The 17514-nt window shown below is 38.5% G+C and overlaps 1 protein-coding gene across 1 annotated transcript in view; it reads right to left on the minus strand.

Moving 5' to 3' along the window:
• Positions 1–17514, minus strand: part of Octbeta1R (Octopamine beta1 receptor) — a 210872-nt gene that overhangs the window by 3136 nt on the left and 190222 nt on the right. The window contains exon 3 of the mRNA XM_074113431.1: positions 3158–3352. Coding sequence (XP_073969532.1) covers positions 3158–3352 — 195 coding nt within the window. The remainder of the gene's footprint in view (positions 1–3157; positions 3353–17514) is intronic.

Raw genomic sequence — 17514 nt, forward strand, 5'->3', positions numbered from 1 at the left:
TATAGTGAGTCTGTCAGTCTTTAGTTAGCCGTTTTCCTCATTCATTTTCTAAAAAAATTGTTCCGTTTCAACGGACCTCAAAATGAGGTCAATTTCCGGTGATATTTTCACATAATAGCAATATTTACTAGAGTAATTAACTAGAATGTAATTAACAAAATCAGCTGGCTGAACACAAAGAAATAAAGTCATTAATAAAATTACCTAATAAATGTTTAATGAAATGTAAAAAACAAGAGAAATTTAATAAATTGTTGCCTTTTTATTTTTTTTCTCATTTCTCTTTTATTTATGGCTTTAAGAAAAAAGTCTGTGAGAAATAGAGCAAAGTTGAGGAGGCAGTATTCTGTGGTTTTTACCTTCAGCTGAAGAAATTAATCACTTCTCTCTAGACGTTTAATAAGTTTGAAGCAATTTGTCACCCACTAAAACATGTTTTTTTGTTACTAATGAGTTTGGGGCCTGGTTATAAGATAGAATTTTTACTCATCCTGGGGAACGGGGTACAAAATGGAAATATATATATATGAAGGCGCTAAATTGGAAGAGGATAAATTGATTGAATATCTACTTTGTACAGGAAGATGAAATACAAAACTGAATGGATTTGTGGCGAACATCAAAGCCAAAATTGAGGACATCCTAGAATGGAGGGGCAGCGTTTAGCCAGAGCATGGTACAAAGCATGGCAGCAGTTGGTTCAATGGGGGAAAAGAAGCCGGCTTTGTCGTTGAGGGCGGCTTAAATAGCGGATGTGAAAGGCTTAAAGGATCAAGGACGATTTTGAGATGAAGGTACGATTTAGCTGAGGAAGACCCAATGCTTCTTTAAAGGTTCCTCAAGCTGGGCACGTAAACATTGTTAAAAACCACTTTTAAGACCCCACCGGATCTCACAAAAGTGGCTAATTCCTGTGAAAACAGAAAAATGTTCCCGATTAGAATGACTTCCGTCGTGTAAATCAGAAAAAATTTCCTTCAAAAAAACTACCGAACGTTTTGTGGAATTACGTACTTACACTGTTAACAAAATTATACAGTTTGCAAAAGAAGGGGTAATTGTTTACTAAATAGGAACTACGCACCAGCCTTTTCTTTTTTCCTATTGGTTCTAATAATTAAGGAGGGAGGTGAAGTATTTATAAAAGAGTGGGGGTAGGTATTGAGTGACGAAATGGAGGAGGTCAGGCTCAGTAGCGCTACCTTACCACTAACTAAGCAATTAAAACTTTCAAACCAAGCGGACATACACACTAAACTTGATTATCATACACCAAAGGGGGGGGGGCGCTCGCTACAAATTTATATAACCTTCCACTTCTGGAAAAGCACTTCAGGTTGGAAAAACTTTTTCCCACTATCTAAGCATGTAGAATGTACGGTACTACTTCACCCTTCTTCACAGCATCTGGTGGGGAGAAACTTTTCACGGCCAAACTTCTCGTACTGATTAAGGCAATCTATCTTCGGGAATTTTCCTGACAGTAGGAAAATTACGCCCACGTAATAGAAAAAGAATAGAAAAATCCTGGTATACGAGGTGTGGCTATTAAATAACTGAGACTGATGCTGCTACAGAAAGAAAAACTATGCATGCACCAAATCTTAACGACCTAACAGCTGTGCAAGAGTAAAGCCTTCTCTTTCGATTGTGCAGCATCTCACGTGTTTGTAGAGAAATCTGTGTCTGACCTGCACCGTCGTTTGTGTAAGAGGTGTTAGTTTTAGTTTTGCTGGAAAACATGATACTACACATGTAGTAGAGCAACGAATTGTCGTGAAATTTTTACATCAAAACTTGGTAAAACCGCTACTGAAACTTATCTTTTATTAATAGAAGTTTATGGTGATGAATGTTGTATCAACGTGCGCACAAGTTTTTGAGTGGTTCAAGCGTTTCCAAGATGGCCGGGAGAAGACGTCGGAGCCTGATGACCGCCCGGGTCGCCCTTCCACGTCCAAAACGGATGAAAATATCAATTATAATTAATCAACATTACTACCGCGTGAGGTGCTTGCTCAACTCTGGTGAAAGAGTAAGGAAAAAAACTGCCCGATTTGTGGAAGAACAAGTCATCATGGGTTCTCCATCAAGACAACCAGCGCCGGCTCACACTGCATTGTCTGTCGCAAGACGTTTCTAGCCAATTAGAACATCCCAGTTTTAGGCCATCCGCCTTATTCGCCTGACCTAGCTCCATGTGACTTTAGATCTGTTCCCCAAAGACAAATCTGCATTAAAAGGATCACGATTTCAGTCCTCCGTTGAAGCTGTGAAAGAAAAAGCGGCACGCGTCATGCAGGAGCTCAGACAGAAAAAGACTTCCAGCACTGTTTCTGAACGATGGTAAATTCTCATGGAGCGTTGTAGTGATAGGGGAGGGGTGTATATTGAAGGTGATAATAACTAAATATGTATAAATTTAAAATAAAATGTTTTACAGCAATAGTCTCGGTTATTTAATAGCCACACCTCGTAAATACAGCTTTTTCTATAACTACTTTTTCATAAAATACTAGTGCGCAAATTTTCCTTCCAGTTCCGGAAAACTGGAGCCATATTTAATTATCTATTAGTAATAGTTTCGTACATTGTGTGAAGTGCGACTTTCGTTTTAGGAATTTCCTTTAAACTCGGCATATTATTCCCTTCTACATTGCACGGAGAGACATGTCCAGAAAAAAGGCATTTCCTAGGAAATCTATCCACCTCCTTTCTCCAGTGGTGCCCCAAAAAATTGAGTGATTTTCTTCCCAGAAAGCTTGCTTAATTTACCAGGAGTTAGCGAGGAAAGTCTATTTTGTGAAATATGATCTCTATGGTTTCAAAGAAGCCGACTATGAAGTAAGCAAAAGAACCTTGTAGAGTAGAGTTGTGTTTAGGCAGCAGTGGTTATACCAAGCCGCGGACTCCTCCTCAGTTTCCGGTGAGCGTGGCTGGTTATCAAAGTTGTAAGGTGTATGTATACCCTTCGTAGAACCCTCCCAAGTGTGAAAAATTATCTTTAAATGGAGAAGACTTAGAAATGGTTATTCTCTCAGCTGATGGAGGCCAGAAAAAGTTTATGATGGTTATTCAGAATTATGATTACTGCAGCCCCATTTGTACAATCACAATAGACAATATGGTCAATCAACAATCAACTTCTACTACATACCATAAAAAGAATGGAAGCCAACAGGCCAAAAATGCGGACATGATGATGCCCAAAGTTCTGGCAGCTTTCCGTTCACGTTTCATCTTGCTCGTGGTCGCCAAAGGCCTCAGCTGTTCCGCAGCGCCCACTTCCATGCCAGCGGCGATGCCGTTGATTTGCAGATGTTTGTTCAGCAATGCAGTGGCAACTTTACTTCTGCAAAAGAATAAAATCAATTGAAATAATAATAAAATAAGACCGTGCGGTCGGTTGCTCACATAAACAACTCATAAACTTGGAATTTGTAATAACTGCTCGTCACTTGTGAGAAGCTTGCAGCACCTGTCCTTAAGTGCAACTTTCAGGAAAATCTCACTTGTAAATGAATGAAGAGAAGCTTGCAGCACCTGTCCTTAAGTGCAACTTTCAGGAAAATTTCACTTGTAAATGAATGAATAGAAGCTTGCAGCACCTGTCCTTAAGTGCAACTTGAGCGATTGCACCTCTTTTTCCTAAGTCACCGATAAATAATGGGAAGAAAATAAATTGAAAACCTAACTAATAAAGCGTGTACTTAGCAGTAGACCAATAAAAGACTTCTCACAATCACTAGTGAGAGTAAACTGAACTTCATTCTCCTAAAATTTAGTAAAATAATGGACGCATTATTTTACATACAAATAGCAGGAAAATTAAAACGTTTTATGATATAAATCTAAATCAGAGGTATTTACTAGGAAAGTTGTGAACGCCTGTAAGCACGAAGGGCTTATCATCTACTTTAGCATTAAGCTCCACAAACACACACAACCGGAAACTCGGAACCCGGGTCACACTTCTGACCTGCATGAACATTAAACCTCTTGACAGCTATATCCTCTTGTATTCAACATTTTAGGGAAAACAAATAAATTTTCCACAATGGCGGATTATAAATTTTTATCATCGTACTGGTTAACTTTTCATTTTCCAACAAAGAGAAAACTATTTTCCCAGATGGTACCGAGAATTTATAAATGTATAATGGAGGCTGTAATGTGATGAATACATATTATTTAACTGAGCTAAATATCAGCTTTGAAATTTCTTTGATTTTTGGAAGAACAATGGATACCTTCAACTTTTTTTTAAGAAAAGTACATTTTTTCAAACAAATGGAATCGAAAAATTGTTTCCAGTGAAATCACAAAAAAATCGATATATTTTTTTTTATTAATGTGATGATAGATAAGAATGAAATGTCTTTAAGAATATTTAAAATAATAATAAATGTTTGAAAAAAGTACAAAGAAAGTAGAGAATTGTTAAAAAGAAAAAAAAAAGGAAAACAGAACCGCCATTTTACTACAGGGGCGTGGTGTGACGTTCACGGTGTAGGCGTGGCTAGTTTGCGCTTCTGATTGGCTCTTCATCCAGCCTACTTTTCACACTTCCATTCTTCACTGGGATTGGCCAATTCTTTATAGTTAATAATTTCTAAGTAAAATACAATATTAATTTTTTTTACTAATTTTTCCCCCATAGGTATTTGATGTAGTTTTAGATTATGCAATAAAAAATTTTCTTCATAAAGAGACCTAAAATCGGAAATTTTCACAACTTAATGTCTTGTTTTCCGTACTAGTAATGTAAGGGTAAGCGGAAAATTTGGATAATTGTTTCATTTCATTGAAAAAGTAGGTAAAAGAAGATTATGGTAATGTTTCCGTATTGAGCGGCCATTTTAAATGTTAAGTGGCAATATGGCTGTTAGTTAAAAAATTGAAAACTAAAACTTTAATATCTTTGATAATTGAGCTCCTAGAGCTTTTTTTTTGTCAGTGAATTGTCGTCACAGACAACATCGTCCATAAACGGACAGTGAACTGAAAGAAGCTCCTAGAAATAGAAAATCTAAGGACCAGGAGCTAGATTCAAACCTGTGATTTTCACGTGAGGGGAGATCCAGTACAATAACCACTCATTAGATAATCACTTCCCTAAATTTTTTGAAATAAAATAACCTTGAAACGTGAAAGAAAAAAATCTCAGTTTCGAAAATTTGGATATCCACCCACCAGAACAGGAGAGCAATCAACAACTATTGTGGTCATCTAAATTAAGGAGTCCTGGACTTACGGGAATGGAACTTAGAGAGTTCAGCCAAAGCTTCCAATATCTACAAGAATCTAATCCTTCCAGTCGAAAACACTCCGTCGAAATCTTACTATGTCCCTAACTCTTCCTTGCACCGGAGATCTCCTTGTTCCCCTAATGTTTCAAAAGCTGCAAGATCCCGTGACATTAAACTCTACGCTTCAATCACCTCACATCCCAATCCATTAGTATCCCCAGCTTACTACTCTACCAGGAAATCCTCCCAAGCGGTTGAAGCGCAGTTGGCCTCGCGCGATCTTCTAAATGAAGTAAGTGCCAGTGCGCAGTAGTTAAGAACTGTACCACTTTGGGGAGTTTCACCAAAATGGGTGAATTCTTCCCTCATGCTGTTCATGTTATCTATTCTTATGTATCATGTTGTATCAGCATCACTTGTTGCAGAATTATACTGCAGTTGTGAAAAATAAATATAGTAAAAGATAAAATAAATGAAAATAAATGAGAAATAATGAAAACATATTTATGAACTCCCAGTCGGAAAATATCATCAAACCGGAAGTGTCATAAAACCGGAAGTGTCATAAAACCGGAAGTGTCATCAAACAGAAATTATCAAACCGGAAGTATCATCAAACCGGAAGTGTTATCAAACAGGAATTATTATCAAACCGGAAGTGTCATCAAACCGGAAGTATCAAACCGGAAGTATCATTAAACCGGAAGCGTCATAAAACAGGAATTATCATCAAACCGGAAGTATCATCAAACCGGAAGTGTCATCAAACAGGAATTATCATCAAACCGGAAGTGTCATTAAACCGGAAGTATCAAACCGGAATTATCATTAAACCGGAAGCGTCATAAAACAGGAATTATCATCAAACCGGAAGTATCATTAAACCAGAAGTATCATCAAACCGGAAGTGTCATCAAACAGGAATTATCATTAAAACGGAAGTATCATCAAACCGGAAGTATCATTAAACCAAAAGTATCATCAAACCGGAAGTGTCTTCAAACAGGAGGTATCATCAAACTAGAAGTACCATCAAACAGGAAGTACCATCAAACCGGAAGTATCATCAAACCGGAAGCATCATCAAACCGGAACTATCATTTTACAGACTGGCATTCTCGTGAATTTTCCGTAATTTCCTAGGCTTAAAAGAGATCATAAAAGCGGTATGAGAAATTCGTGCGTGACTGTTTGTCTGCGAGCATTTCCTCTAAAAGAGAGAGATAGAGAGAGAGAGAGAGAGAGAGAGAGAGAGAGAGAAAGAGACTTCCGCCGTCGAGTTAGCTGCACACAACTTCCCTTCCGCTAAGTTAATTTGCTTTAAAAGAGAATCATGTATATGGATTATGTTAATTTGATTTGGGGGAGAAAATCCATTTGGAGTGGAATCTAAGGAGGGGGGCCCACATGGCGAGATTTAGCCGAATATGGGCAAATTAATATGCAACCAGGATGATATTTCCTTATATGGACAAGTTTTGGTCATGAATATTAAAGTGAGTTACTGAAAGCAACAAACAGCTGCGGCCCATAGTTCAGCTGAAAGTTTAGCCTATTTGACCGATTTCAAATGTTCGTCTACAAAATAAGTTGTAAAAAAACTTAATTTTATTGAATAATTTACCATGAACAGGTGGAAAAGGAAGGGATTAAGCTATGCGGTTAGCGTATTGGATTCCCACGCAAAGATCCCGGGTTCGAATCCAGCTGCTGGCCCTTAGATTTTCTCTCTACCTAGGAGCTTCTTGTAGCTCACTGTTGGGTGAGTTGGACAGTGTTGTCTGTAACGAGAGAACACTGTCCGGAGGCCGGCAGTGCACTGAAAAACAAGAAGCTCCGGGCGCCAATATCCTTAGGATGCTGACGCGCCTTAAATCATTACAACACAAAAAAATGGTTGACTATAGTTAATTATTTGTCAACAGCTGATAACGAACCAAAATAAGGTAACCCTGTGTTAACAAGGGAATTGCCAGAAAGCTCTTGGAGGAGAGCAGGCTCCAGGGCGCCTGTTGAGACTTTCCTGCCGATCTCTGCGAATTGACTAAATCAATAGTTCACAGTGTTTCGAGGGGCCTATTCTGTGAATCCACCACTTCTTAAGATCTATGGTACAGGCGAAGGAGTTCATAACGGGCTTATCCGCCAAGGCTGACTGCAGAATTAATCCACCAAGGCCCGCGTGGATAATTGTAGGACTATTAACTGGCCACTGCCAGAAAGCTCTTGGGGGAGAGCAGGCTCCAAGGAATCAGTCGACTTTCCTGCCGATCTCTGCGAATTGGCTAAAGCAATAGTACACTCAGTGTATCGTGGCCTATTCTGTGAATCCACCACTTCTTAAGATCTATGTTACAGGCGAAGGAGTTCATAACGGGCTTATCCACCAAGCTCTGATTGTAGAATTAATCCGTCAAGGCCCGCGTGGGGAGATAAGGATAATTGTAGGCCTATTAACTGGCCCCACTACAGGCTCAGAAAACACAGGTCCTAGCGGATGATAGCCTTCTGTTAGGTTCTGTCAGGAGGTAGAGAAGGAAACGGCACTGCACGTGTTGGGTCAGTGTGAGGGGCTGTCCTGGCTAAGGATGTTATTTCTCGGGACAGGAAAAACGAAGGCCTGTCGCTCTCCAGGATTAAGAGTCTGAACAGGTCTGGAGGGCGAGCTATAGTGGGAGCCACAATAGATCCTTAAGGGCCGCCCTACTAGAATCCTAATCTTAAGATCTATGGTAAACAGCAATAAGTGTAGTTAAAATGAAGTAAAACTTATTTCTGTTATTCAAAGACATCAAAAGCTGAACTGTTATGCGGAGAGTATATCCTTAGAGTACCAGAATGGGTAGGTTCATTCCTCGGGGGACTGTTAGAATAGACCCCAAGGATCTATTGTGGCTCCCCCTAGACTCTAGAGCTCGCCCTCCAGACCCGTCCTTTTCATTAGACTCCTAATTCAGGAGAGCGACTCCACAGGTAAAGCTCCTCAGGCCTTGGTTTTTCCTCCACGAGAAGTGACATCCTTAGCCCCAGACTAAGCTCCCCGCAGTGACACAACACGTGCAGTACCGTAACTGGGGACTGTTGCAGGATCTCACCCAGCCCAAGGGGGGCACAATAGATTAGACAACGACTTGGATCTTGCTGATCACTCAAGAACGACGGAACTTTACCTAGACGGAGAAACGTTTACCTTTCACGTGGCAAAATTTATCCTTAACAATCATTTGTGAGTCTCCCAAAATAGAAACAAATTAGCAGAACGAGCGAAAACTGAACTCGTTAGAGATAACAAGTTGCCCTGCCAACAAGTTCACAAACTAAGTGTAAACATTGTTTTAAATCTCTATTCTATTCAGTTGAAAACCTTTTGTTTACAGTTTTCAAATAGAAAATTTTATGGGAAAATATGGAGGACAACTATTTTCTCTGGTTCTAGAGAAGTTTGTTATTATTCTGTTGCCGGTATAGTTATCTAAGATAAAACTTCGTCCAACCGCTGGCTGGCACCATATTCTCTGATTCAATTATAAGCAAACGGTTACACGTGTAATGTTCGAGGTGTTGGCTATTAACTAACGAGACTATTGCTATAAAACATTTTATTTTAAATATTATACATATTTAGTTATTATCACCTTCAATATACACCCCTCCCCTATCCCTACAACGCTCCATGCGAATTTACCATTGTTCAGAAACAGTGCTGGAAGTCTTATTCTGTGAGCCCTGCATGACGCGTGCCGCTTTTTCTTTCACAGCTTCAACGGAGGACTGAAATCGTGTTCCTTTTGATGCAGATTTGACTTTGGGGGAACAGATCTAAAGTCACATGGGGCGGCCAGGTCAGGCGAATAAGGAGGATGGCCTTATAAACTGGGATGTTGTACTTGGCTAGAAACGTCTTGCGACAGACAATGCAGTGTAAGCCGGCGCTGGTTGTCTTGATGGAGAACCCGCGTGACTTGTTCTTCCACCAATCGGGTCGTTTTTTCCTTACTCTTTCACCAGAGTTGAGCAAGCACCTCGCGGTAGTAATGTTGATTCAATTACGAGGGTCGTTTGAAAAGTCCGTGCAAAGTCAGAGAGATAGCACCACTGGCGCTTATCGAGGTTATATTTAGTTAGTAGCATCTCTTGGAAGAACACACACCAAGTTTCAGCCAGATCGGTCTATTTCTTTGTGTTTGGCATTCGTTTGAATTGAGGAAGTCGAGTGATTTTCAAAAAATGGACGAAAAAGAATTTCGTGTGTTGATTAAACACTACTTTATGAAAGGCAAAACGCCTCAGGAGACTAAAGAGAAGATTGATAAACATTATGGTGACTCTGCACCTTCGATTAGAACAGTTTATAAGTGGTTTCAAAATTTTCGGAGTGGCCATATGGGCACAAATGACACTGAACGTTTTGGACGCCCTGTTGAGGTTACTACTCCAGAAATCATTGATAAAATCCATGATATGGTGATGGATGACAGAAGAGTGAAGGTGCGTGAGATTGCTAGTGCTGTGGGCATCTCGAATGAACGGGTACATAATATTTTGCATCAACATTTGGACATGACAAAGCTATCCGCAAGATGGGTGCCGCGATTGCTCACGCTTGACCAGAAAGGAAATCGTGTGAAGTGTTGCAAGGACGGTTTGCAGCTGTTCCAGAAGAATCCGCAGGACTTTAAGCGTCGTTTCGTCACTGTGGATGAAACATGGATACATCACTACACTCCTGAGACCAAAGAACAATCTAAACAATGGGTTACCAAGGGGGAATCTGCGCCAAAAAAGGCGAAGACCGTTCCTTCGGCCGGAAAGATTATGGCGACTGTCTTTTGGGATTCGCAAGGAATAATCCTCATCGACTATCTGGAAAAGGGTAAAACTATTACAGGTGCATATTATTCATCGTTATTGGACCGTTTGAAAACCGAGCTGCAAGAAAAACGCCCACGATTGGCCCACAAAAAAGTCCTTTTCCATCACGACAACGCACCAGCTCACACCTCAGCAGTTGTGGTCGCAAAATTAATGGAAATAGGGTTCCAACTCGTTTCACATCCCCCCTGTTCTCCAGACTTGGCTCCCTCGGACTACTATTTGTTCCCCAATATGAAGAAATGGCTGGCGGGATAAAGATTTTATTCAAACGAGGATGTGATTGCAGAAACGAATGGCTATTTTTCAGACTTGGACAAATCCTATTATTCGGAAGGGATCAACAAACTGGAGCAGCGTTGGACGAAGTGTATAAGCCTAAAAGGAGACTATGTTGAAAAATAAAAAAGGTTTACCCCAAAAAATTAAGTAGTTTTTATTTTTGCACGGACTTTTCAAACGACCCTCGTATAATCGATATTTTCATCCGTTTTAGACGTGGAAGGGCGACCCGGGTAGGTCATCATCTCCGACGTCTTCTCGGCCATCTTGGAATCGCTTGAACCACTCAAAAACTCGCGCACGTTGATACAACATTCACCGCCATAAACTTCTTTTAATAAAAGATCAAGTTTCAGTAGGCGGTTTTACCCAAGTTTTGATGTGAAATTTCACGACAATTCGTTGCTCTACTACATGTGTAGTATCCATGTTTTCGGCAAAACTAAAACTAACACCTCTTACACAAATAAACGGTTCCGGTCAGACACAGATTTCTCTACAAACACGTGAGACGCTGCATAATCGAAAGAGAAGGCTTTACGCTGCACAGCTGTCGGTCGTTAGGATTTGGCGCATGCATAGTTCTTCTGTAGCAGCATCAGTCTCGTTATTTAATAACCACACCTCGTATATTCCTTTTAAAACAGTTAATTTTGAAACAGCTTCACTATTTCCGCTAGAAGAGACACAGGAAGTAGTGAATCTGCAAAGTGAACGAACAGACAAATATCTAATCATGTAACTTTAACTTCCTTCATCCAGTTCATCTTCCGCCTCAGTATTCTCCTTTCACTGTACGCTCCTCCCCCCACCAGGCCTGGAATATCTCCCTGAACGTAGTTTTTCCTTCCAAGGAGCTCCCTTTTTTTTAATGGGCATTACAATAAATTTTTAAAAATTTAATAGCCACACCTCATATTGTATAACTCCTACACTTGATCATTAAATTACGAACGTGTTTTCTAAATTCTTTTAATACGCAATAGAATTTATAATACGGTAATTTTAAGAGAGGATCAGGAAGTGAGGAGGAGGGGGAGAGAATCTGGTGAAAACATTTCTCTTGACCGGAAATGTGATATTCTGTGATTTTTTTTTGGTTTGTGGGGGGTAAATTTAATGTGCCTCAACATTGCACTTCCGGAGTTTTTTTTTCCAGTGCACTGCCAACATCTGGACTGTGTTCATTTGTTACAGATAACACTGAACATCACTGTAAAGTGAGCAGCAAGAAGCTCTCAGAAATAATTAAAAAAAAAAAAAATCGAAGGGCCTGGATTCGAACCCATGATCTCTGCATTGGATTCTAATACATGGTAATCACTGATTTAATCGCTTCCCTTAGAGTACTGATTGGTAGCGAAATTCTGCTTGGACGTATCAATTAAGGGATTTGTTCGCAAAATATTATTTATTTATTTATTTTTTGCCATTGTCTCGATAAACAGCCCAACAAAATTCTTGATATATTATTAAATCGACATAGTTATAGTTCTGTTACTATTTTTTGTACGTATACTATGGGAATGGCGGTAATATAGTGTGTACTCATATTTCCCAAAAGAAGATTTTTCTTGATTTACAAAATAAATACAATTACCAATCAAAGCTCTAATGGTCTTAGACATAAAGACCACGCCTCTCTCCCAAATTACCAATCAGATGATCAGCAATAAACAGAACGATCAGCCATTTGTGCGAGGAAATATAGTAAGGTAAATAAAAATACGATGCAGAGACAATATTGAGGATGACAGGTTCGTTGGAAGGAGGGGTGGAGGTCTGTATAAATAGAACGGAAGACCAGGGGGTGTTGTTTCCGGTGTGTTGATACAACAGTTTTAGGGAACTCACTTTATTTTCTGGAGAGTATAGAGTTAGTGTTGGGTGGGACGGAGAAGGGAGAGGCAAGTCTACGCCAAAAGTAACACATTGTTCAAAAAATGTTCAACTGCCTGCTGTTACCTGTAATAAGTGGGGGGGGGGGAAGAGAAAACAGCAGTTTGTTTCCATGGGAATGGCCAGGTAAATGGTAAAACTCTATGGTCATGTTGCTCGTGAAATAATCTGCAAGTGACCACTCGCACGACTCCTGTTACTGCCATTCTTAAGCTTCGAACCCATTAATATTCTCCGCAAACTCGAATATTAGACCCTCAATATTAATTCTCAGCAACATTATGGTTTGTAAAACTGTACATTACACTGAAATATAACCATACAGAGATTTTGCTCAGCCTAGGCGCCATTTTTCCAGGAAGTGGAAGTATCCATTGAATTTAAAGGGGTACTTCCGGTAAAGGAATTTTCGTCGAATGAGATGGTAACCACATATTTGACCCCCTCACTTAACATACCCCCACAAAAAGACCCCCGCGTCCTTCATAGGAAAATAGGACTTCAATGGAAATCTACCCCCCTTCTATCAGAAGTTTCCGGATGTTGATTTTAAGTTGTAGATTTAGTAACTCTATATGAAATCTAAATGCAATCTTAGGAACGGTTTTTTTTTTAAACTAAAACTGAAAAATTATTCTAATAAATTGCTATTTCCGGTTTACGTATTTGACTAAAACTCCGTGTTGTGGCCTCTTCTACTAACATCTAAGCGAAATATCCAATAAAAATTTCATGGACACAGAAGACACTCAGAAGATAGAAGACACACCAACCTTGGAATGTAAAAATATTACTTAGTAAACTAGCCTTGAAGATGACCTAGTCCCTAGGTCGAAAGCTCGGCAAAATAAATTTTACTTCCCTATTGGATATTTCGCTTAGATGTTAGTAGAAGAGGCCACAACACGGTGTTTTAGTCAAATACGTAAACCGGAAATAGCAATTTATTAGATTAATTTTTCAGTTTTAGTTTAAAAAAAAAACCGATCCTAAGATTGCATTTAGATTTCATATAGAGTTACTAAATCTACAACTTAAAATCAACATCCGGAAACTTCTGATAGAAGGGGGGTAGATTTCCATTGAAGTCCTATTTTCCTATGAAGGACGCGGGGGTCTTTTTGTGGGGGTATGTTAAGTGAGGGGGTCAAATATGTGGTTACCATCTAACTCGACTAAAATTCCTTTACCGGAAGTACCCCTTTAAATTCAATGGATACTTCCACTTCCTGGAAAAATGGCTCCTAGGCTGAGCAAAATCTCTGTATGGTTATATTTCAGCAAAATAAATTTTACTCGACTGAAATGGCAGTTATTTTTTTATCCTATTGGAACTATGAATCAGTCACCAAAAAGAATGAACAACAATCCAATAGGAACTTATTTCTAGGACGGTGATTTTTTCACATTTACGCTGAATCCAGACATTCAGACAAACATAAATACGCTGAGCATTTTGTAAAAAAAAAAAAAAAAAAATTCTGCCTCAGAAGAGCATAAAACAATCAATTCCGGTGAAATACTTGCAAAATCTGCACAATTACAAAGAGAAACGGAAGTAAACAAATTCCCGTGACTATTCAAATCTAGATTTTTTAACCCCATTCTGTGGCTGGTAACATTTTAAACTTTTCATGAAAATAATTATTATTATTTTGTTAAAAGAAAATCATTCTCTAATATTGTCACGTACATTTCCACTCAACCGGAACTGTAAGCACTCAAGTATGCCCTCTACAGAAAATTACATTAATTAAAGAGTTGTTTTAACATTTCGCCGCCATGCTGCGTGTTTATTATAATATAATTAGGTTTGGATTGATTTTTAATTGAAAAAAAAAACCAAAATTAATTAAAAAACACTATCAAATTAAATCAATTTGAGAATCATTCATTACAGGAATAGAATCAGGGTTGCCAAATGGTTTTAATTGTGTCTCTCTCACAATACGCTCCATTTAATAGTTGCTACGTAGCAATCTATCGATTAAAAAAATAATAAATAACAAATCAGCTGTTTACTAACTCACACAATTCCTTTATTATTTATAATTAAATTTCTTTGAAATTTAGAATTAATTCTAAAAATACAATTGAGGAAAAGTTAGAAGGCCTAACACTTGTTTTTGTCCACATTAACAAGAATCTAAAAACTGCCTACAAATATTGTGAAAAAGCCTTTCACAAGCCATTAAATAAAATCCAAGACTTAGAGATAGAGAATCGAACCCACTAAACCAACAATACATCTTAGCATTGCGGATCTAGTCTATAACCGCCTAACATACTTTACTATAAATTTCTCATATTAATCATTAAATAAAATCCAAGGCCTTGACCAGGAGAATCGAACCCACTTAACCAACAATACATCTTAGCTTTGCGGGTCTAGCCTATAACCGCCTAACATACTTTACTATAAATTTCTCATATTAACCATTAAATAAAATCCAAGATCTAGATCAGGAGAATCGAACCCACAAAACCAACAATACATCTTAGCAATGCGGGTCTAGCCTATAACCTCCAAACATACTTTACTATAAATACCTCATATTAACCATTAAATAAAATCCAAGATCTAGATCAGGAGAATCGAACCCACAAAACCAACAATACATCTTAGCAATGCGGGTCTAGCCTATAACCTCCAAACATACTTTACTATAAATTTCTCATATTAACCATTAAATAAAATCCAAGGTCTTGACCAGGAGAATCGAACCCACTTAACCAACAATACATCTTAGCATTGCGGGTCTAGCCTATAACCGCCTAACATACTTTACTATAAATTTCTCATATTAACCATTAAATAAAATCCAAGGCCTTGACCAGGAGAATCGAACCCACTAAACCAACTATACATCTTAGCTTTGCGGGTCTAGCCTATAACCGCCTAACATACTTTACTATAAATTTCTCATATTAACCATTAAATAAAATCCAAGGCCTTGACCAGGAGAATCGAACCCACTAAACCAACAATACATCTTAGCTTTGCGGGTCTAGCCTATAACCGCCTAACATACTTTACTATAAATTTCTCATATTAACCATTAAATAAAATCCAAGATCTAGATCAGGAGAATCGAACCCACAAAACCAACAATACATCTTAGCAATGCGGGTCTAGCCTATAACCTCCAAACATACTTTACTATAAATACCTCATATTAACCATTAAATAAAATCCAAGATCTAGATCAGGAGAATCGAACCCACAAAACCAACAATACATCTTAGCAATGCGGGTCTAGCCTATAACCTCCAAACATACTTTACTATAAATTTCTCATATTAACCATTAAATAAAATCCAAGGTCTTGACCAGGAGAATCGAACCCACTTAACCAACAATACATCTTAGCATTGCGGGTCTAGCCTATAACCGCCTAACATACTTTACTATAAATTTCTCATATTAACCATTAAATAAAATCCAAGGCCTTGACCAGGAGAATCGAACCCACTAAACCAACTATACATCTTAGCTTTGCGGGTCTAGCCTATAACCGCCTAACATACTTTACTATAAATTTCTCATATTAACCATTAAATAAAATCCAAGGCCTTGACCAGGAGAATCGAACCCACTAAACCAACAATACATCTTAGCTTTGCGGGTCTAGCCTATAACCGCCTAACATACTTTACTATAAATTTCTCATATTAACCATTAAATAAAATCCAAGATCTAGATCAGGAGAATCGAACCCACTTAACCAACAATACATCTTAGCTTTGCGGGTCTAGCCTATAACCGCCTAACATACTTTACTATAAATTTCTCATATTAACCATTAAATAAAATCCAAGATCTAGATCAGGAGAATCGAACCCACAAAACCAACAATACATCTTAGCAATGCGGGTCTAGCCTATAACCTCCAAACATACTTTACTATAAATACCTCATATAACCATTAAATAAAATCCAAGATCTAGATCAGGAGAATCGAACCCACAAAACCAACAATACATCTTAGCATTGCGGTTCTAGCCTATAACCTCCAAACATACTTTACTATAAATACCTCATATTAACCATTAAATAAAATCCAAGGCCTAGACACGGAGGATCGGACCCATTAAACCAACAATATTAAAATATTAAAAATATTAAAATTTTAATTTTACCCAGATAATTTTATAAATTAAATTCTTGTTTTATAAAATTTTATTAATTTTTTTTTTAAATTCAACATGAAGTAAGTAATTTGAGGGAAAGTATTTAATAACGTCACTTATGTTATGAAGAGGTAGAGTGCGAAAGAAGCTATTACGTCATAAGTAATAGAGGTAACAAGACCTTCTACATTATACTTAGTACCAAGGGGGGGTCTCGTAAAAGAGTAGGTGAGTGTTTAGCGCGTGCGCACTTCTACTAGAAGACTTACCTCAATATTGTACTATCATGAATGTTATATACAAAGAATGTCATAATGGAGGAAAGCCCTAGGAGAAGTACGATGTATAAGAAGAATTCAGGAATATTAGGGACTCTATATGGCTCTCCTTTTGCTCCAGCATATCTAGAGAGGGGAGAGAGAGAGAGAGCAGGATGAAGCAAGGAATGGTACTAAGTCCTGCTGGAATGGACTTCCATCACAGTTCATGGTCTCCCCCTAGTAGGGATGAAATATCTATATATAGACAGAAAACACCAGCCTATATTCCCCTCTTTTTTCCCCCATTAAAAAGGGAACAGTCTTTCCCCTGTCTGGAAAAGCTTTCAACTACAATGATAATGCTCACCCCGGTCTGTGCAAGAATGGGAGAAAGGACGCGGGTGTATGTGTGCAGGGTGGACGAGTAGAGGGGGTGGGTGGATCCTCTTATCGGTTTCCGGTAGAAGTTCTCTATACCTAAACCAACAGAGTGAGCAAGACTGAACTGACGGGGGTTCGTTCACTCTGCGCCTGGGGCTACACTTTCAGCGGGATACCCATAACCAACCCAGGGGTAGGGGTGGAAGTGACCGGAAGGAAATGGTCATATCTAGCAGTGCTGGATACTGCCGCCTGGGTTATCTATTTTAGTGTACACACAATTTTCCCGACCGCTACCTAAATCTAATTTTACTTTATACAATAATACATTTTACTAAAAATAGTTTTGTTCCAGAACCACTTACTTACCTTTAAAAATATTAAGTTAGAACTTAATCGTAAAGTGTGATATAACAAATAAAGTGTACACCAGACTTGAA

The sequence above is a fragment of the Rhodnius prolixus genome, unplaced genomic scaffold (assembly GCF_049639745.1).
Source record: "Rhodnius prolixus isolate KJV_2025 unplaced genomic scaffold, Rpr scaffold_7, whole genome shotgun sequence".
NCBI lineage: Eukaryota > Metazoa > Arthropoda > Insecta > Hemiptera > Reduviidae > Rhodnius > Rhodnius prolixus.